The sequence below is a fragment of the Macaca fascicularis genome, chromosome 13 (assembly GCF_037993035.2).
Source record: "Macaca fascicularis isolate 582-1 chromosome 13, T2T-MFA8v1.1".
Lineage (NCBI taxonomy): Eukaryota > Metazoa > Chordata > Mammalia > Primates > Cercopithecidae > Macaca > Macaca fascicularis.
The window spans coordinates 36,153,876-36,174,851 of record NC_088387.1 but is presented as its reverse complement, the minus strand read 5'-3'; the positions used below and the strand labels follow the sequence as shown (position 1 = coordinate 36,174,851).

The 20,976-nt window shown below is 53.1% G+C and overlaps 2 protein-coding genes and 2 long non-coding RNA genes across 32 annotated transcripts in view; 2 read left to right on the top strand and 2 right to left on the bottom strand.

The window, feature by feature from the left end:
- The window catches only part of LOC102123282 (uncharacterized), a 3,156-nt gene extending 1,854 nt beyond the window's left edge, over window positions 1-1,302 (top strand). The window contains exon 4 of the long non-coding RNA XR_006691606.3: window positions 434-1,302. This is a non-coding gene — a long non-coding RNA (uncharacterized lncRNA). The remainder of the gene's footprint in view (window positions 1-433) is intronic.
- The window catches only part of CAPG (capping actin protein, gelsolin like), a 27,137-nt gene extending 21,767 nt beyond the window's left edge, over window positions 1-5,370 (bottom strand). The window contains exon 1 of the mRNA XM_015433475.3: window positions 5,130-5,370. The gene's annotated coding sequence lies outside the window, so the exon portion shown is untranslated. The remainder of the gene's footprint in view (window positions 1-5,129) is intronic.
- SH2D6 (SH2 domain containing 6) lies at window positions 4,477-20,976 on the top strand. Of its 29 annotated transcripts, none has more exons than XM_074011427.1 (18): window positions 4,477-4,653; window positions 5,364-5,466; window positions 13,383-13,573; window positions 14,098-14,211; window positions 14,886-14,982; window positions 15,113-15,138; window positions 15,507-15,541; window positions 15,951-15,967; window positions 16,072-16,186; window positions 16,743-16,801; window positions 17,448-17,517; window positions 18,302-18,348; window positions 18,778-18,838; window positions 19,050-19,108; window positions 19,400-19,483; window positions 19,652-19,810; window positions 20,455-20,583; window positions 20,800-20,976. In XM_074011427.1, exons 5-17 carry the CDS (start codon window positions 14,980-14,982, stop codon window positions 20,569-20,571), a joined length of 852 nt encoding a protein of 283 aa, XP_073867528.1. In that variant the 5' UTR covers window positions 4,477-4,653; window positions 5,364-5,466; window positions 13,383-13,573; window positions 14,098-14,211; window positions 14,886-14,979; the 3' UTR covers window positions 20,572-20,583; window positions 20,800-20,976. The 29 variants fall into 29 exon arrangements, with proteins under 29 accessions (XP_073867528.1, XP_073867525.1, XP_073867526.1 ...); XM_074011424.1 differs by having other exon boundaries at window positions 15,897-15,967; XM_074011425.1 differs by lacking the exon at window positions 14,886-14,982 and having other exon boundaries at window positions 15,038-15,138.
- On the bottom strand, window positions 7,814-16,800 carry LOC135966791 (uncharacterized). Its single transcript, XR_010580390.1, has 3 exons — window positions 16,699-16,800; window positions 11,669-11,772; window positions 7,814-7,963 (listed from the first exon to the last, which is right to left on the bottom strand). It is a non-coding gene; the product is annotated as an uncharacterized lncRNA (long non-coding RNA).

Here is a 20,976-nt window from a genome sequence, read left to right as displayed (position 1 = left end):
TATTAACAGATCAGACAGCAAAACCCCCACATTCTAATACTGCCCAGATTCTGTTGCCTTGGGATAATCCCTTAAGACTTCCTAGCCACAGATTCCTTATCTGTGAAACAACAACAGAAGCCCCCATCCTCTTACCTTGGAAGGTTGTGAGGATTCAATGAGAGGCTGCTTTTTTTTTTTTTTCTTTCTTTCTTTTTTTTTTTTTTTTAGACAGGGTCTCACTCTGTCACCTAGGCTCTGGAGTGCAGTGGCATGATCATAGCTCACTGCAGCCTTGAACTCCTGAGCTCAAGTGATCCTTCTGCCTCGGCCTCCCAAAGTGCTGGCATTACAGGAGTGAGCCATTGTGCCCAGCCGGGAGGATCTGCAAAAAGAATGAAGGCCTGGACAATGCAAGGTACCATTACCATTATTAATAAACTCCTACTTCTAGGATGAACATCTGGCTGAAGAAAACCAGGAGAGAGAAGCATTGGACACTGGCTTCCAGGCTTGGCTGCTTGGGCTCTGGCCAAGGTCTGGGGATGTCCAGGACAATCAGCTTTCTGCTTCTGTGTCCGTAATCTCGGGGTATGGACTCATTTCCAGTGCTGAGAAGTTCTGAAATTGCAAGATTCTTCCTAGCAAGTTCCTGACCTGTCTTCTAACTACCATGCCATGTGCCCCTCTCTGGGCCTCAGTTTCCCATCTGTGAATGAAAGCACTAGACTCGAAGGGTCCCTTCTGGCTCCTCTAATTCCAACCCAGAGGCACAGCTCAGGCTGAGCAGTTGCATTTCCTCATCACGGGGGACTGACAGGGATCTTTTGCAATGCTTAATTCCAGCATCAAAATTCCCCCAAATATTCGTGTTTTTTTTTTCTTTTTTTGAGATGGAGTCTCACTCTCGTCGCCCAAGCTAGAGTGCAATGGCACAATCTCAGCTCACTGCAATGTTCCCCTCCCCAGTTCAAGTGATTCTCCTGCCTCAGCCTCCTGATTAGCTGGGACTACAGGCACACGCCACTATGCCCAGCTAATTTTTTTGTATTTTTAGTAGAGATGGGGTTTCATCATTTTGGCCAGGCTAGTCTTGAACTCCTGATCTCAGGTGATCCTCCTTCCTCGGCCTCCCAAAGTGTTGGGATTATAGGTGTGAGGCACCTCACCTGCCCCAAATATTCCTTTGAAGACATTGATTCGGGATGCTTCTAGCCATTAAATTTGATTTGCAAATGAATTTTTCTGGATCACCTCACAGGCCCTGGGGAATGGCCAGGGGTCTGGGTGGCCATATTTTCCGAATAAAGCTCAAAACCAAAACTTTGGTTTTGCCTTTTCTTAAATCACTGGTAGGTGCTCAGGGGCAACCAGAACAGTGACATGCTGGAATTCCTTGTGACTTCTTGGGAAAGTGGGACTGTCCAGTACAGCATGAGTGGTCTGGGGAGGGCACCAGGTGCCTGGGATGGGAGGACTAGTCCCCCCAGAAGACAGGTTTACCCCCGTACAGCCAGCGTCACACTGGGTACTCAACACCATAACAGCTAACACTACTGAGTGCTGCCACTATATGCCAGGAGCTATCCTCAATATGATTTTCTCATTTAATCCTCGCATTTACTCTCTAACATGGATCCTCTTATTATCCTTCTTTGACAGACGAGGAAACAGAGATAAAGTAGGTCAAAATCACTTGTTCTAGGTCCCGCTTAGTAAGCGGTAGAGGATGGGTGGGAAGCCACGTTGTGGGAGTCCATGCCCTCCCCACTATCACTGCATGCTGGCGCCAGCTGTGAGTCCTTTCACATGCAAAGAGCAAAGAGCTAGCTCAGCTCTTTATTTATTTATTTATTTATTTATTTATTTATTTATTTATTTATTTGAGACACACTCTGGCTCTGTCGCCCAGGCTGGAGTGCAGTGGCACCATCTCGGCTCACTGCAAACTCAGTCTCCTGAGTTCAAGTAATTCTCCTGCCGCAGCCTTCCGAGGCAGCTGGGATCACAGGCATGTGCCACCACGCCTGGGTAATTTTTTGTATTTTTAGTAGAGACGGGATTTCACGATGTTGGCCAGGCTGGTCTTAAACTCCTGACCTCAAGTGATCCAGGAGACCTCAGGAGACCTCAGTCTCCCAAAGTGCTGCGATTATAGGCCTGAGCCACCTCGTCTGGTCTCAGCTCTTGCTCTAGATACCTTGCTTAAAAAAATATATTTCAAAATAATTATAGACTTACAAAAAGTTGCAGAAACAGTACTGAGTACTGGTAGATGCTGCAACCTAGATGAATTTTGAAAACATGTTGCTGGCCGGGCGCGGTGGCTCAAGCCTGTAATCCCAGCACTTTGGGAGGCCGAGACGGGCGGATCACGAGGTCAGGAGATCGAGACCATCCTGGCTAACACGGTGAAACCCCGTCTCTACTAAAAAATACAAAAAACTAGCCGGGCGAGGTGGCGGGCGCCTGTAGTCCCAGCTACTCCGGCGGCTGAGGCAGGAGAATGGCGTAAACCCGGGAGGCGGAGCTTGCAGTGAGCCGAGATCGCGCCACTGCACTCCAGCCTGGGTGACAGAGCCAGACTCCGTCTCAAAAAAAAAAAAAAAAAAAAAAAAAAAAAAAAAAGAAAACATGTTGCTAAGTGAAAGAAGCCAGTTACAAAAGACCACATACCGTATGGTTCCATTTATATGAAATGTTCACAAAAGCCAAATCTATAGAAAGTAGATTAGTGGTTGCCTAGGGCTGAAGAGGATGGAGGGGGCTGGGGAAGGGACTGCTAATGGGTACAGGTTTATTTTGGGGATGATGAAGTGTTCCAAAATTAGATTATGATAATGGTTACACAACTCTGAACATACTAAAACACTGAATTGTACACTTTAAATGGGTGAATTATATGGTATATTATATCTCAATAAAATTGTCAACAAGCAAACAAAAAGTGAAAGGGCTCTGTAACCTTTGAGTTTCCTGACCCATCTGCACCCCACTTAAAAAAATTAAAAAGGTCTAGGGAAATCCGATCACCCAGCTTCTCCCAAAGGGGATTTCTTACATAACTATAGTAAGTGTACCTTCCCTTTTCCTTTTTTTTTTGAGACAGAGTCTCACTGTATAACCCAGGCTGGAGGGTAGTGACAAAATCACACAATCTCAGCTCACTGCAACCTCTGCCTCCTGGGTTCAAGCGATTCTCCTGCCTCAGCCTCCCAAGTAGCTGGGATTATAGGCATGTGCCACCACTCCCGGATAGTTTTTGTATTTTTAGTAGAGATGGGGTTTCGACATGTTGGCTAGGCTGGTCTTGAACCCCTGATGTCAAGTGGTCTGCCCGTCTCGGCCTCCCAAAATGCTAGGATTACAGGCGTGAGCCACTGCGCCCGGCCATACCCTCCCTTTTAAGGCGAGGCTCTTGAAGGCCCAGACCTTTTCTCCAGTGCTTTGAGGTCTGATCCTGATGATAGTAACACCTCACTCATACTATGGACTTTACAGTTCACAAAACACCCTCCTCACCCCCTCCCAAACTCGGTTTATTTTTGTCATTAAAGGAGAGTTGAAGGCCAGGGTGGACCACAGGTTTTCCTGGTCACAAGAGACTTCCTCCCTCCCTGGGCTCCCCTCTGTAGTGGTGCCAAATAAAAATTTGATCCGTCAAGCCTGTGGTAACCAGCGCTAATATGCACAGCCAGTCCTGGGCAGGCCTGTTCATTATTGTGAAACACTACTGATTGCACACTCTTACATCGAAAGGGCCCAGGACCTCGCCTGGCCCAGCCTTGCCTGCCAGGTCTGGGCTGGGTCTCTCAGTCCAAATTCTCACAAGAGGGCCGACTCAGGCCAGAGCGCGCCCCTCTTTGTGCCTCAGTTTGCCCACCTAGAGGTTAGTCCCGCAGGCGTGGCGGGTACATCTCAGGATCGGCAGAAAGTGCCACTGGGAGGCCAGCCGGAGTCGCGGGCCTTGCGCCGGGCCCACTGTCCAGATCCAGGGCTCACGAGAAAAACGAGGACTCAGGAGAGGGGCACGCCCGGCCAGGGCCCTAGAACCCTACGAACTACAAATCCCAGCAGACAGTGGGCCGCGGGGCGGGGTCTCGGAAGTTGCGGCCTGCGGTGCCTTTGCTGAGCCCAGGTCCGGAAGGCCTTCGGGGACTGGAGAACCACAACAGACCGGACACACACACACAGTCTCTCACACACACCGTCACACACACACGCTCGCGCGCGACGGGGAGCACAACAAACCCCCCCCCGGACACACACAGTCAACACAACAGACCCCCCCCCACCCGGACACACACACACACACACACACACACACACGCACGCACGCACGCACGCACGCACGCACGCGCGCACATACACACACACACACACACACACGCGCGCGCGCGCGCCCGCGCGTTCTGGCCGTACCCCTACAAACTACAAATCCCGGCAGGCAGCGGGACGTGGGGCGGGGCCTTGGGTGCTGATCCGGACGCAAAGATTGTACCAGGCAGGGTGGGGTTCCGGTGGCTGGGTGGAGGCTCTCCTGCTGGGGAGGAGATGGCCTTCTCTTCTCACAAACCCAGCTCCCCACCCCTGCACGCGCCGCTCTGCTCTGGAGTCGCTGGTCCGAGCCCTCCTTCTCTGCGAACCTGAGCCCCGCCGTGTCCTCCCTACGAGGTTGGGGCCGTGGGAGAAGAAGATGGTGGGTAGGGGGTTGGGCCCACAAGCTAGTAGGGACGCAGAGTGGCCTCCTGAACCCTTCCTCCATCGCCTAGAGCAAACTCCCATTCCTGGAGGTAGGAGCAGCCCAGACCCTGAGACTGAACTAGGTCCGTTAGGGTCCCTGTGTGGCCTGCAGGACTCATGGAGAAGCCCCCGGAAGGCCTGGGTCCTCCAAGTCAGGGATGTAGGTTCCAGGGTGTTCAGGCCGCGGTATCTGACCATCGTCGGCGCCCTGCGCCCAGGCATCAATTTTGCATGGCAGAGTCAAGGTGAAGTTAGGAGGCTGCCCGGAGGTAATAACCAGGTCACTCGCATTCACCATGCTCTCTCTCAAAGCACTCTCCTCACACCTCAGGGTCAAAAGTCAGAACTCTTGTCCTAACTTCCCAGGTTGCCCAAGGAGCTTCTGAGGCGCTACAGAAGGGACTTACCCAGACCCTTCAGTGCAAGCCAGGAACTCAGGGTCCGGCCTGCTCGGTGGGATGAGCTGTGCTGAGGCCCTACTTCATCCACCCTCCTGGGCCAGGGCGGCCTCTTTCCAGAGGCCTCTTCTCAGCTGATTTCTGGCTCCCAAGTGGGAGACTCAGGTTACACCTGTATCGGGAGCAGTGACACCACAGTGGCCAGCAACTCATTGGACTTTCTGTCTCCAACTCCATTTTCAGCTTTTACACTTCCTGATCTCGGCATATACTGCTACATCCTGGATCATCAAGGAAGGAGGAAAATACTTAGTCAATGAAGGTTTAGCCATGACCTTGTGTGTCGGTGAGATGTCATTCTTGTGTGATTAGGTCTAGGCGACCTACTTCCTAGAAATACTTCATTTAATCTCTAAACAACCTAGAAACAGCTCCAGAAGGGATATTCAAAGTAGATTGCCCAGACTCTCTTGATAGCAGATGTGGGGTTCATATTAACTGGTCGAGTGGTCTCTAAGCATGCCCATTTCTGCTTGGGAAGTTCTCAAAGGTTCGGTTTTCTGAGTGTTTCTGTTACAACAGTCAGCCTTTTGTTGAGTAGCTCTTCTGCCCCTAGAGACGAGAGATAGGTACCATAGAAACTTGGAGACAGCTATTGACTAAGCCCCTGGACTCTTTAATAAGAGTGCATTCTCTCTTTTTTTTGAGACGGAGTCTCGCTCTGTCGCCCAGGCTGAAGTGCAGTGGTGCAATCTCGGTCCACTGCAACCTCTGCTGCCTAGCTTAAGTGGTTTTCCTGCCTCAGCCTCCCAAATAGCTGAGATTATGGAATTACAGATGCACACCACCATGCCTGGCTAAATTTTATATTTTTAGTAGAGATGGGGTTTCACCATGTTGGCCAGGCTGGTCTCGAACTCCTGACCTTAGGTGACCAGCCCACTTCAGCCTCCCAAAGTGCTGGGATTACAGGCATGAGCCACTGCACCTGGCCTGAGCCCATTCTCTTATTATTAGAAATCTTATCATCAGAATGTGAGCTTCTGCATTCCAAGGCTTAGCACCAGACCCCCAAGTCAGTAATGACCCTTGGGACACGCAGTGTGCCAAAAGCCGTTTAATGCCCATTCCTGCCCCCTAAAGATCCAATCAGCAAATCAGCAGGGTACAGTTAAAGTCACAGAGCAGTATTGTTAGGTCATTACAGGGAATGTGGCTAAGGAAGGGCAAAGCCCAGCAAAAGTTGGGTTCTTTCACTCCACGGGCCTTGCCTTTATTTACCTTCCTGATGACTAAAGCCTGGTCCTCCAGGCCTTGCCTCTTCCACGGTCAGCCTCTGGGCCCAGGAAATGAGCGACAGGCTGCCATGCCCCTCCTCGCCACCAGGGGTCGCCCTCTCCCATGGCATGACTGCTCAGGTCCCCACAGTGGCCCGGGAGGGGGTGAGGGGACTGTGGCTTTGGCTCTGTGTACATCGTATGGCCTTGGCCAACATCCATTCTTCTTTGGCCTCGGCTTTTCTGTTGGTAAAAGGGAGGGGGGGTGATCTCAGGACCCTCCAGGACCATCAAGGAAGGAGGTGGGGTTGGAGATGTCGGGGAGACACCATGTCCAGTCTCTCCTAAAGGGGAGGGTAGAAGAGTGGCTGGGAACAGGAGAAGCTTGGCTCCCGGGCTCTGTGCTGAAGAAGGAAGCCTAAGCAGGGCCATGTTACATTTGGTGGAGGAGGGAGAGGGTAGGGGAGGAACAGACGATGGCTGCTCCCGCTAAGGAAGGCAAATAGAGGAAAGGACCCAGTGGGGTGGGGAAGGTCGGCCAGAGGTATCCAGAGAACCAGAGAAGGTGAGTGTGAGGGAGTCCTTGGTGATCCGTCTGCACTGGGGAAAAGGGTTTTCAGGAGATAAACAGCCGGGACCTCGGGGGATTGTGCCTCAGCCTAGGCCTGGTAGTCGATGACATATGGACAGGAAATGGGCAAGACACAGGCCTTTCAGAGAGGAGAGACCAAAGATGTTTGCAGAGAGGCAGGCTTTGCGCAACCTGTAAAGAATGAGTAAGATTTGAATAGCAGCTACAACAAATATTGATTGAGAGCCTGCTGTGTGCCAGGCTGTGGGCCCGGCACTTGGAATTTGGCCGTGAACTTGGCAGACACAGTGGCTGCCCATTTACATAGCGCGTTGTCAAGTGTGGGAGTTTATAGTCTAGCTGCGAAATAAACCTGTAGGTTTAATTATGGTGGGAGCTCAGAGAGTGGGGTAGGGGACTGCCCTGGTCTGGGACCCCTGCTGCTGAGGAAGGGTCACCTGAGCTAGGGCCTGCAGGAGGAGGGAGGAAAGGGGCCAGGATGTTTCAGAGGAGGAATAGCAAGTGTACACACCAGATAAGAAGGGCCTGGTGGAGATTAGAAAGGGTGGAAAGAAACCATGTCACACTGTGTTTGCAACCACTCTCCCCCACAACCAGCCTCACCCGGGTTTCCTGTGCACTTGGTCACCTCCTGGGCTCTCTTGGGGGCAGAAACTAGACAGCTAAAGAGACTGTGACTGAGTGCAGGATAAAGAGCCAAGGTGGAGGGGAGAGGGCTGGGCTCTGGGAGACGGGGACATCTGTGAAGAAGATATTGCCATTTTGGGGGCAACAGTTTTTGAAGTATGATATACGTATAGAAGAGTCCTTTCTTTCTTTCTTTCTTTCTTTTCTTTTCTTTTCTTTTCTTTTTATTGTTTTGCTGCATATTAAGAATGCCCTCTTGGCCGAGTGCAGTGGTTTAAGCCTGTGATTCCAAGACTTTGGGAGGCTGAGGCGGGTGGATTGCTTGAGCCTAAAAGTTCAAGACGAGCCTGAAAAACATAGTGAGACCCCATATCTGTTTTTAAATTTAAAAAATAAAAAAGAATGCTCTCTCTCTTTGTCATATTCCGTAAGAATTGAGTAAATATCTAGAAATTTAACTAAAAGTTCCTTAAGTCAACAGGAAGCAGAATGGTCTGCCTGGGCCTCAGTCATGTTGGAAGAGCAGAGAGAGAAGGTGAATGTGAGGAAGTCCCTGGGAAACAATGGAGGGACTGGGACTGGGGAGGTATGAGGGGCCTGATCTTTCCAGGCATCAAGAAGCATTTGGTGTCTGTTCAAGGAGCCATGAGGAGTCACTCAAGGGTTTTAGGCAGAGCTGTGACACGACCAGAGCTACTATGAGCAAAAGTTCCGGAACAGGGCAGGGCAGGACAGGTGAGTGGGACAGAGGGAAAAGGGTGCTTCTGGCTCAGACACTGTACCCTAGAGGCTGGGGAAAGCCGACCTCAACTTTCAGCCCTGAGCCTAACCCTTGGAAAACCTGAGCAGAACTAGTGGAATGCCCTCCGGAAAAACAGACAAACTACATACCAGACTTTTGTTTGTTTGCTTGCTTGTTTGTTTTGTTTTGAGACGGTGTTTCGCTCTTGTCACCCAGGCTGGAGTGCAATAGTTTGATCTCAGCTCACTGCAACCTCTGCCTCCCAGGTTCAAGCAGTTCTCCTGCCTTAGCCTCCCTAGTAGCTAAGATTACAGGCACGTGCCACCACAACTGGCTAATTTTTGTATTTTTAGTAGAGACAGGGTTTCACCATGTTGGCCAGGCGGGTCTCGAACTCCTGACCTCAGATGATCCGCTGGCCTTGGCCTCTCAAAGTGCTGGGATTACAGGCATGAGCCACTGCACCCGGCTGGTTTTTTTTTTTTTTTTTTTTTTTTGAGACGAGTCTCACTCTGTTGCCCAGGCTGGAGTGCAATGGCACAATGTTGGTTCACTGCAACCCCCACCTCCCAGGTTCAAGCGATTCTCCTGTCTAAGCCTCCTGTGTAACTGGGATTATAGGTGTGTGCTACCACGCCCGGTTAATTTTTTATATTTTTAGTAGAGACGGGGTTTTACCACGTTGGCCGGGCTGGTCTCGAACTCTTGACCTCAGTGGATCCACCTGCCTTGACCTCCCAAAGTGCTGGGGTTACAGGCGTGAGCCACTGTGCCTGGCCAACAAACTACACACCAGACTTTCTACTCACGGCCAGGGGAGACAGAGGGATAGTCTCTCACAAAGCTCTGAAACTGCGGCAAGAAATGATTGTGCACCAGGGAGGGATGGGGCAGAGGCCTCTTCTAGGGAGCCATCTGTCCCTCGCTCTGTCAGCCCTTCATTGCCCATCACAGCCGTCCCCAGAGTCAGCTGAGTCAGCAGGCCTGTGACAGCAGCAGGCGAGGGAGGAAGAGGGGCCTCTGCCAGCTTGTGCGAAGCCAGCCCCATCATCCATTGGCCCAGGACAGCCCCTTCCCTCCATACTGCAAACTGCTGTCCACCAGGATTGCCCCTGGCTTTAATGTGAACCCAACCACAGAGTTTAGTTGACTGTAGGCCCTTCCACCAGGAACGTCTTGGGCCTCTAACCTGAGCACCTGCTCTGGCAAAAATGTCCTGAGGACTCAAGGCCCCTTGCCCTCATGGGGGCTCCTCCACATGCAGCTCCCTGCCCCACCACGTCCCCCTATTTCCTCAGGGACAGACCTCTCCCCACACACTTGGCCCTAACCTCATGTTCAGAAAGTTCTTTCCTTTCTACCCCACCTAAACTCCACTTGCCTTTGTGGGTTCCCACTCTGCTTGAAGAGGAATCCTTGTGTCATCAGTACCTCTCTTCCACTCCCCTCAAGAATGGAAACCTGGCTTTCCCGTACTGGCCCCCACATAACCTCCCACTGGCCTGGCCTCCTGCTCCCTGGCCCTACCTTCCCCTGGTGTCTGTGTCTTCCTGTGCTTCCTCATATTTGAAGTCCAGATCACATCTCCCTCCGTCTTTCCCTTCCTCCCTCCTTTTTCTTTCTCTCTATATTGATTTTTTTAAATTATAAAAATAATTAATGGTGTGGCACAGTAGGTCACACCTATAATCCCAACACTTTGGGAGGCTGAGGCAGGAGGATCACTTGAGGCCAGGAGTTTGAGACCATCCTGGGCCACATAGCAAGACTTCATGTCTACAAAAAATGTTTAAAAATTAGCTGGGCCTGGTGGTGTGAGCATGTAGTCCTAGCTGCTTGGGAGGCTGAGGCTGGAGGATCACTTGAGTCCTAACCTAAACTTGAGGCATGAGTTTGAGGCTGCAGTGGTCTATGGTGGTGCCACTGCACTCCAGCCTGGGTGACAGGGTGGGACCCTATCTCTAAAAATAAATAGTCCTGTCTGGGCACGGTGGCTTACACCTGTAATCCCAGCACTTTGGGAGGCCGAGGCAGGTGGATCACAAGGTCAGAAGTTTGAGACCAGCCTGGCCAACATAGTGAAACCCCGTCTCTACTAAACATAAAAAATTAGCCAGGCATGGTGACGCGTGCCTGTAGTCCCAGCTACTTGGGAGGCTGAAAAAGGAGAATCTCTTGAACCTGGGAGGTGGAGGTTGCAGTGAGCCGAGATCATGCCACTGCACTCCAGCCTGGGCAACAGAGCGAGACTCCATCTCAAAATAAATAAATAAATAGTCTCAAGACTCTACAGGTATAATGCTATCACACTTAGTTTTTTCTGGTTCCACCTTCCCAGGAGACACCCATACCTGGGTTCACTGTTTGGATTTCTTGGCATCCATTTGGTGGTCCCACTGACTCTGAGGTTTCATCCCCAGATTAAAGTTCTTTTTTTTTTTTTTTGAGATGGAGTTTCACTCTTACTGCCCAGGCTCGAGTGCAGTGGCACAATCTTGGCTTACTGCAACCTCTGCCTCCCAGGTTCAAGCTATTCTCCTGCCTCAACCTCCTGAGAGCTGGGATTACATGTGTCCGCCACAATGCCTGGCTAATTTTTTTGTATTTCTTTAGTAGAGACAGGGTTTCACCATGTTGGCCAGACTGGTTTCAAACTCCTGACCTCAGGTGATCCACCCGCTTCAGCCTCCCAAAGTGTTGGGATTACAAGCAGGAGCCACCACGCCTGGCTGGATTAAAGTTCTTAACTGAAAGTAAGAGAAACAGACTCTAGCTAGTTTAGGCTGGAAAATAATTTATTAAAACTATTCTGTAGCTCATAGTATCTCCAGCAGGGCCAGAGAGTTAGCCAGGAATAATGTCCCAAAGGTCACAGCCAAGCCAGCCTGACAGAGCCATCCTGGGCACTGACACCACTGTTTGCCAATGCCACTGATTTGGGCCCTGGGTGGTGGCGCTAAGGGCTCACCCCCCTAAGCCTCTGGAAACAGGATTTGGCTGTCACCACCCTCCCAGAGTGCCTTCGTCTTGGTGCCTGCTACAGATTCAGAGTCTGGCATGGGGCCTCTGGCTGGCACAGCCTGCACCTCAGTGGCAAGGGGAGGTTGGGAAGGCCTCACCTGGCTTCTGCAATTGGAAACGAGGATCATGAGGTGGAGAACTCCCCAAATGTAGGGTATGTTTAGCAGCCAAAAAGGATGGCAGCTGTCCCCTTCTGTTCTTGGTGAGCCCAGCCACCCACATCTCCGCGGCTCTTCCTCCACATGCTGTGTTCTCCCACCTCTGAGACCTCTGACCACAGCCTGCTTACCTGTCCCCCTGCAGGTCCTCAGAGCCACCTCCATCCTCCTCCTTGCAATGGATCCCACTCCACTCACACCAGGGGTCCCGGCTACACTTCGCCATCTGCTCTGTCTGCTGGCAAAAATGACCTTGAGTATTTCTTCCATATGTAGGTTTTTGTCCACGGTTCCAGGCTCATAACTCCCACAGCTCTGTTTAGAGCCTTTGGTTATGATGTTGGCTGTGTTAGGCTTCAGGAGCAGGCCTCAGGAAACAGAATCTCTCTGGCCTTGTCCTGTCCTCCTTTCACCTGCCCAAGGCTGGGCTCTAATCTTCCTCCACCTTTGTGATTGTGTGACCCTAATTCCAGAGAGGGTCCTGCCTCATACGCTGGGGGAAGGAATGCTGTAGGCATGAATCTTCCATAAAAACCCAAGAGGCCTGGTTCAGAGAGCTTCTGCATAGCCGACCATGTGGAGGCTCCTGGAGTGTGGTGTGCCCAGAGAGGGCACGGAGCCTCCACACCCGTTCCCACTATTTCTGCCCTACGCATCTCTTCATCTGCATCCTCTGCAATATCCTTCATAATAAACCAGTAAACATAAGTAAGTGTTTCTCTGAATTCTGTGAGCTGCTGCTCCAGCAAATTAATCAAACCCAAAGAAGAGGTTGTGGGAACCCCAGCTTGAAGCCAGTTGGTCAGAAGTTCTGGAGGCCCAGACTTGTGCCTGGTGTCTGAGGTGGCAGGATGGACCTGTTGGGGACTGAGCCCTCAACCTGTGGGCTCTGACTCTGTCTCCAGGTAGGTAGTATTGGAAGTGGATTGGAGGACACCCCGCTGTGTCTGCTGCAGAGCTGATTGCTCACTGGGTGGTGGGGAGAACTGCCCACCCTGCCACCACGTTTGGTCACAGAAGTCTGCTCTGTTTTGATTGCTGTTGTGTGAGAGCAGGGGAGAAATCCATTTGAGTTTTTTCTAAACTAGGCTGTGTGTTTTCTGAGGGTGGATTTAGACTGCCTTGGGCCCATGGCCTGTTCTCAGTAGCTGAGACCTGAAAAATTTGGAGAATCACTTTGTGCTGTGGAAGGACCATAAAACAGGCACTCAGGTGCTGCCGGACAATGGGGCATTATACCTTCAAAATGTGAATTTCTAGCAAGTGTGCTTCCAGGAATTCATCCCAGGGAATATCTATGGTGTGTACAGAGCAATTCCATGCCAAAGATGGATAAAGAGGATATCCCAATCTGCCTGTGTGACGACATGAGGCCACAGAGGCAGGCCTCTTTCCTTTCCCTTCTCCCAGATCTGCCCAGGCCAGTGCCCCACCCAGATGGCATGGACTCTGCCCTCTGCCTGGGGCCCTTTCACTCACCCAAGCCCTGGCATTTGCCTATGCAAAGCCCTGAGCACAGAAGGGAGGTGGCTAGAGGGAGGGCAGCATGCACTGGGAAACTCGCTCAGGCTGAGGTTTACAGTGGGGTGGTGTCCAGAACCTCCTACTGACCCTGATTCCAAATGAGGCCCCCTTGGGTGAGGGAAATTGCCCCCTGCCTTATGGTTTAAATGTGGAAGAAAGGTCAGCTGGGAGTGGAGGACAAAGAATAGACCCAGTAGAACCAATTCTGGGTGAGGATTTGTTCTTCTTGTTTTTTCCGTTTTTCCCTTTGTACCAAATGGGCCCCCCGTGAAGCCACCCCAATGACTCTTCTTGGTTTCTTGGATGCCCTTTTGCCTGCAGGTCCCAGGAATTGTCTGGTCTTCCCCTCCATCCCTGGGTGTCTCTCCAGTGCCCCCAGCCTGGCGGCCTCCAAAGATGCAAGTACATGGGCTTATTTCTCCTTTGCACCAACAACCAGGATGCCACCGAAATAATAAGCACCAGAAAGCTCCAGGGCCTTAGAAGTCCTCGTGTCATCATTCCTGATCGGGGTCTGTGTTTCCTCATTCCCTTACTTAAACAGTCAGACACCAGGCCCCGGCCCTCATTTTTATCGCGACCCTTCTCGGAAAGTCAGAGTTCCAAAGTTCACTCAGGTAACAGAGCCCCTGGAAGTCATAAGCTCCTTAAGGAAGGTCACAATTAGCACTGCTAATTCCATCGTAGGAAAGGAGCGTCCAGACCCAATCCTGGTGAGGTACAGGATGCTTAGCTTTTAGGGCACAGGCTCTGAGGCAGGCAGAGCTCAGGTTGAATCCCATTTCCAACACTTGCTAACTGCATGACCTCAGGAAAGCTATTCAACTTCTCAGAGCCTCAGTGTTATGACTGAATTGTGTTCCCTTAAAATTCATATGCTAAAATCCTAACCCCCCATGTGACTATTTAGAGATAGGGTCTTTAGGGAGGTCATTAAAAATAAATAAGGTCATGGGGGTGGGGCCCTAAACTGAGAGTGTGGGTGTCTTCATAAGAAGAAGAGTTACCAGAACCGCCTCTCTCTGCGCGTGCACAGACAAGAGGTCATGTGAGGACAGAGAGAAAGCAGCTGTTTACAAGCCAAGAAGAGAGGCCGCATCACAAACCAACCCTTATGGCACCTTGATCTTGGACTTCTAGCTCCAGAACAGTGAGAAAATGATATTTCTGTTGCTTAAGCCACATAGTTTGTGGGTTTTGGTTATGGCAGCCCGAGCTGACTAATACACTCAGTTTCCTCATTTGAAAAGCAGGGATAAAACCAGTACTTGCAGCATGACGTTACTGTGAGAATCCAATGAGGAAACACACGTAATGCCTGCCTGCTTCGTTTTCCTATGGCATCTTCAATGCCTGGAACAGTCTCTGGCAGACAGTGGATGTTCAATAAATACCCACTGAATGGATAAATACATCCATCAAAAAATGAAGCTGCCACACTAAATATGAGAGCCTCTTTCTAAGCGCCTCCCTCACCTTCATTTCCTTAATCATTGGTTACCACTCACCAGCAAATGACAACAGCAGTAAAGCGTTTAAGAAAAGTGTCTGCAAGGCCAGCCTGCTGTTTTTAATTGGATCTGCCAAATAACATAATGTTGTCTATGAGTTGAGAAAGGTGACACTGATCAGAAAGCTGAAGGAAGCCTGAGAACCCTGGTCCAGCTTAACTCTTCCTCTTGTTGGGCAGAGGGGCTGGAGACCACAGACGGGGGAGGCCCGCCTTGGGGAGGCTCAGAGACCTGGGGTTGGGCTTTGGGAGTGTCCTGGATGAAGCTGGTCTGGGGTTGGAGGCCACAGCAGATCTACCTTCCTGGTGTTTAGGAGATGCAAATGATGGGAACAATGGAGCCCTTGTCCCCAGGCCATTTGTGGCAGATCCTGGGCTCCAGGGAGGCAAAGCTTCTCTGCCTCTGCCATGGTAAGATGTGGTCCCAGGACGGGACAGCCCCAGGTACACAAACCTGCCCACCCAGGAGGCCCAGGACCCCGCCATGGAGAGGCATCCCGGCTGCACTGACCCCTCTACTCTCCACCCTGGCTCTTTCCAGGACAAGCGCAGTGGGAGCAGGCCCCGGTGAGTACTGGGGCTCCTCTCTCCCCTGCCTTCCCGTCTTGTCTCTCTCTACCCCTCCTCTCCTGGGCACAGCCATCCCAGGAGCTGTGCTGACTCTGCCTGGCTCCTCTCTGCCCAGGGAGACCATTCACACGCCTCCACTTCCTGTCAGCACTAGGGCTCCCTGACTCCCGGCTTTCCCAGGGCACCAACTCATGCAGTTATGCGCCCACTGGCACCAGCTCTGCCCCCAGCCTCCTCCTCTGCTGCCCTGCTCCCAGGGCCTCTGTCAGTCACATTGTCATGGATGTGAATGTTCCACAACACAGCGTCTGTCTCATACAAACTCAAGGGCCCCTTGGGCAGAGTTGACTAGAATGTGCTTGCAGGCTGTGGCCACCGCTCCCACCCCCCAGATGTGTAGGTAAGTGACACAATGGGTCGGGGGGCCCAACAGACTGGGATCCCTTGCAAGTCAGGTCCCCCCAGAGTGACTCTGCACACCTCCAGCCTCCCAGAGCCCAGCACTGCTGAGTCACAGGGGCCTAGCTCTCCCATCTGTCTTGGCCAGAATCAAGGGTGCGGGGGACAGGGAATGGGCATTGGTGGAAGGGCCCCTTGTTTCCAAACTGCCTACCTCAGTGGCCCTGCGACAGCATTGGAAATACCTGTGATGAGTGGTTTCTTTGAGTTGAAGCACTGAAGCTGTCAAGGGTGGGTGGTTTACTATACTGGGGAAAGGTGGGCAGGGAGGAGGTGAGGCCAGCCTGTCTGTCCAGACTCCCCAGGTTGGAGAGAAGATGCTCCCAGCCCTTCCTTTCTGCCTGCCCCAGGGACTTGGAGACACAAGGTGAGTCTGGCTACTGAGGTTGGGGTGGGGGAGGCAGCTGCTAGAGCCTGCCCTGAACATCCTCTCCCCTCCATTCTTGCTGTGCTGAGCATCCCTTCCTCCAGGCCCAGGAGGAGGACGAGGAGGAGAATAAGTACGAGCTGCCGCCCTGTGAGGCTCTGCCCCTCAGTCTAGCCCCTGCCCACCTTCCTGGCACTGAGGAGGACTCCTTGTACCTGGGTGAGGGCTGGGAGGTGGGAGGCAGGGAGACCAGGTGCTTGGGCAGGGCAGGAGGGTCCCCACAAGACAAGAGGGCATAAGCCTTGCCTCTCCTCCCCTCCCCGCACTGAGGCAGCAAGGGAGGCCTCAGCTGGCAGTCACCAGGGCCTCTTGGTTAGGCAGGGAGAGAGAGAGATGAAGGAACTGAGGGAGGGAGGAGGGGAGGGAGGAAGAAGAGTGGGAAGGGAAGAGGAGGAGTGGTGTAACCAGGGCAACAGCGGGGGCCTGGCATTCCCCTTCTGAGATCCCAACACTTCTTCAGGCCAAGGGCGGGGGTGCTGGGAGAGCCCCGGCTGCCGCTGGCATCCCACTCCCACTGCTCAGCTCCTCGGCCAGGTGGGGGCAGGGAAATTGCCCGCCTCCAGTTGCCATGGAGACTGGGCTGTCAGGAAGCCAATGAACAAGGGGAGTGAGGGAAGGAGGAGGAAATGGAGGCTGGTGTTGGGGGGGGCGGGAGGAAAATGGGAACCTACCTGGGAGGAACCCACCAACTCACAACACATGCGGTCTTTTCCAGATCACTCTGGCCCCCTGGGTCCGTCAAAGCCATCGCCACCCCTGCCTCAGCCCAGCATGGTGAGAGGCCTCCCCAGAAGTCCCTCCTTCCCCACTCGCCCCACCCCAGGCTGCCATTTCCCAGTGAGTGAATCTTAGAGGCATCTCATTTGCAAGATTCCCCCACATTTGCATTCAAGAGGCCCCTGAAAAATCAGATGCCAGATGCATGAGAAGCCAGAGCCTTGCCGCTGTCAGTCACTCCTCCAGCTGGCCTGACCTGGTCCTTCCACCCTCCCCTTCAGCTTCCCCCACAGTGCCCTTCTCATCTGTCTGAGGGGGAGGGGAGGGGCTCAGCTGCCCTTCCCTTGTATTCTGGTACCTGAGGACCCCTCCCCATCTCTAGAGTGAAGAAATCCCTTCCTCAGCTGCCAGTCACTGCCAGCTCCCAGTCTCACCTTTATCCCAGTGGGACTTTATGGATTTTGAAAGCTACCACCTTTATCATACATTTCACTGGAATTTTTGTAAAAAGCAGGGAGCAATTCACAACAAAGAAAGAGCCACAGGGTAGAAGCAAAGAGAAGAGTCATCCCTTTTGTACATTTTTTAAAGCTACACAGATACAAGTGGTCCCATCCCATCCTATCCTGCCCCATCCTTGCCCTCCTGGAAGGAAACTGGTGCCTCAGTTTCCTTCCCTCATCCGCCCTCACGGGCCCCACAGTGCCCACAGCTGACGGCAGCAGTGAGCCTGCCGGTGGCCAGGAAGCAGAGACCTGTCTTCAGGAGGCGAGGTAATGGTGATGTCCTCTCCTCCTGTGGCTCCACCCTGGGACAGGGAGTCCTCCCACCATGGAGTAGAGCTGTGCTTGCTTGACATGGGTCTCATACCCTGCCCTTTCATGGCACTCCCTTGGCTGTGCCCCTTTATACCTACCAATCCTCTAAGGTAGGCAGGCAGGCGGCGGTGTCTTTAATGAAATGAATGAGGAGACTGCGGCCCAGAGATACGAAATGCTGTGCCTAAGATCCCACAGAAGCAGTCTGCTCTTTTTTTTTTGGCTCAGCTGCTCTGATTTTTTTTTTTTTTTTTTTTTTTTTTTTTTTTTGAGTCGGAGTCTCGCTCTGTTACCCAGACTGCAGTGCAGTGGCATGATCTTGGCTCACTGCAATCTCTGCCTCCCGGGTTCAAGTGATTTCTGGCTAATTTTTGTATTTTTAGTAGAGATGGGATTTCACCATGTTGGCCAGGCTGGCGTCGAACTCCTGACCTCAAGTGATCTGCCTGCCTTGGCCTCCCAAAGTGCTGGGAATTACAGGCATGAACCACTGTGCCCGGCTGCTATGATTTTTTGAACAGTCCAAAGTCTTTGGAGCCAGGCCTGGCAAGTTTGCTGGGAGGTCAGGACAGGCGATACCATAGGGCTGTGCAGAGAACTACTAGGGGATGAGAAAAGCTTTCTCATGGGGTTTCAAAGCTGGCTCTGAGATGCCCTCCTCAGAGGCGCCCTAAGGAGTCTCTGTTCTTTCAGCCTCAGTCCCACTGAATTCCTTTCTGCTCCCTGCCCTGTGTGACAGGTGGTTCTCTCCTTTTCCTTCCAGAGCAGGGTGCATCGTCCAGAGTGGTGAGCAGCCCCTCCATCTCCGCCTCACTTTCCAGGGTTCTGGTTAGGAAACCGCAGGGGTGGGGTGGGGGGCTAGAGAGGAGAAATATCCCTGAAACCAAGGGAAAAGGCCCAGAGCAGGGCCCCTGCCCCTGGCAGGCAATGAGCCATCTGTCCTGAGGGTGCTGCCCAGGGCTCCTCCTCACAGTCTCCGAGAGCTGGGGCCCATGGGCACCTCTGAAGGGGAAGGTGCTAGTGGGATGCCCCCTCTTGGACAGAGGAGAAATCGTAATCATTCAAGCTGGCTCCCAGAAAGGATCACCATGTGAGGAGGGAGTGAGGTGCCTGCCACCCCTCCAAATCGATGGCTCCTCCCCCAAAACCCCTACTCCTTAATGGAACCCCAGGACTGGTTAAACCCATGGTCCCACACACCCCTCCCTACCTTAGGTGCTAGGCCCTCCAAAGAAACCTGATGAGGACCTCTACTTGGAATGTGAGCCCGATGCAGGTGAGCCCCTCCCTCAGCTCCAGATCCCTCCTGCCGGAGTCCCTCAGCTGCCCACAGCACAACACTCTCTCCTGGCTCCATCTGCTTCCCTTGCCATGCACACCTCATGCCCATGCACGCCTCCTTCTACCCCCTGCCCCCGCAGCTGTCCCCTAGAAGCCACCTTTGCCCACCCCCACCCCACCCCAGCTCAATAATCTCCTTCTTCTAGCAGGAAGGAAATCGTCTTTTCCCTCTGTAGCCCCAGTTGGGAGCGCCTCCACTGCTGAGGTGAGGAGGGGCTGGGAGCAGGCTGTAGGGAGGGGTTCCGGGAGCAGAGCCTGAGAGTCCTCCCCCAGGAACCCTCTTGGGCTGAAGGATGCACCACCGTGAGAATACATATTGAACACACATGTGCGGCACCCCGCCGTGCCCCAGACAGGGACACCTCTTTTTTCTGCCTGCGGGGGACTCAGTTGAACAAAGGCGATGGGAATGCAAATAACTGCACCCTGTGTCCTCGGCTCCCCATGCCGGATCGAGTGCCCTGGCACGTCTCTGAGTGGCTGTGTGTATGCACAGGACAGTGACCTGCTGGCTCAGCCTTGGTACTCAGGGAATTGTGACCGCCATGCTGTTGAGAGTGCCCTGCTTCGCTTACAAAAGGTGGGCAGCCATGGACCCTGGGTCTCCTCCGAAACCCCTTCCGCTCACAAGCTGTAGCTGGCAGAGCAGTGGGGAGCAGGAGAGCCGGAGGGTTCTGGCCTCATGATGGCTCAGGGCAGTGGGAGGCCCATTGGAAGATGAGGTTGATGGCTGGGGTCTCCTCCACAGGATGGGGCCTACACCGTGCGCCCCAGCTCAGGGCCTCATGGCTCCCAGCCCTTCACCCTGGCAGTACTGCTCTGCGGCCGGGTCTTCAACATTCCCATCCGGCGGCTGGATGGTGGACGCCACTATGCCCTGGGCCGGGAGGGCAGGAACCATGAGGAGGTGGGAGCTGGAGGAGGCAGGGGCCTAAGGAGGGACAGCAGAGCAGTATCCCGGGCCCAGCCAAGAGCATTTGTCTCGGGAAAAACCCTCATTTTGTATCTTTCTGGGGTAGGCAGAAATGACAGAGCCCAGAGCCCTGAACTCCTTCCCAGACGCCTGGCCCTCTGGTGGGGGAGGTGCCCCTCCTGCCATGACTCAGTCTGCATAGGGTCGAGGTAGGGGCCTTTGTGCCTTTAATGAACCCAGCTAGGAGGAGGGTGGAGTCCAGGATCTTCAGACTCTCGTCTACTTCCCCTGAGGACTCAACATTGCACCCAGCATTTGCCAGGATGCAAACTAGACACACCCATCACACCACTCCCCACGCTGGAGTACCAGGGCAGAGGCGTGCCCTAGGGTCAGTTTGATCTAGCCTTGGACATAGGAGTCTGGCCAGCGGCGTGCCCATGGGTGCAGCAGCAGGAAAGTTGTCTGAGGCCTGGAACGGGGCAGCAAAATGGCAGTGGGGCGGCATGGGGCAAACAGGAAGGAAGATATCTAGAAAAATGTCAAAAGTCCCTTTGCCAGAGTCCCATAGTTGCCTCAGGAAGTTGCTCCCAGCATGAGGCTCATGGGACTCACAGATGCTCTGCCTCCCTGGCCAGCTCTTTTCCTCCGTGGCCACCATGGTCCAGCACTTCATGCGGCACCCTCTGCCCCTTGTGGACAGACACAGCGGCAGCCGGGAACTCACCTGCCTGCTCTTCCCCACCAAGCCTTGAGGCCACAGTGAGGTACACACGGCCTTTGGCCCCAGTTTGCTTCTTGCCCCGCCCAATCTTGGGCTATCTTCCTCTCTCCTTTCCCACCCCTCCTCACCCTAGCCTTTCCCAGTGCCTGCAAGCAGCTTTAATGGGGAAAGGCTGCCTGGAAACCCAGGGACGGGTCCTGGAGTCCCCACCCCGTGCTCACCTAGAGCTTCACACTGCCTTCTCTGTTGCCTCTCCAAGACTGACACCCTCTTCCCAGCCTCCAAGAATGCAGGTGTCTGCCCAGTTCACTAAGTCCTGGATGAAGGAACCGTGGTGACCTCTCACATCTACTTGGGGGCCTAGGGCACCCTGAGAGGGACTGGCCTGCCTTGTACAAGTTTGCTTTCAATAAATAAGAAAAAATTGTTGAATAAA

Coding starts and splice junctions, on each gene's coding strand:
- SH2D6 (XM_065526903.1), top strand. CDS start 14,889: ATGCAAATGATGGGAACAATGGAGCCCTTGTCCCCAGGCCATTTGTGG. Junction 19,109..19,399: donor GGAGCGCCTCCACTGCTGAG/GTGAGGAGGGGC, acceptor GTGTATGCACAG/GACAGTGACCTGCTGGCTCA. Junction 19,811..20,454: donor AGGGCAGGAACCATGAGGAG/GTGGGAGCTGGA, acceptor CTCCCTGGCCAG/CTCTTTTCCTCCGTGGCCAC.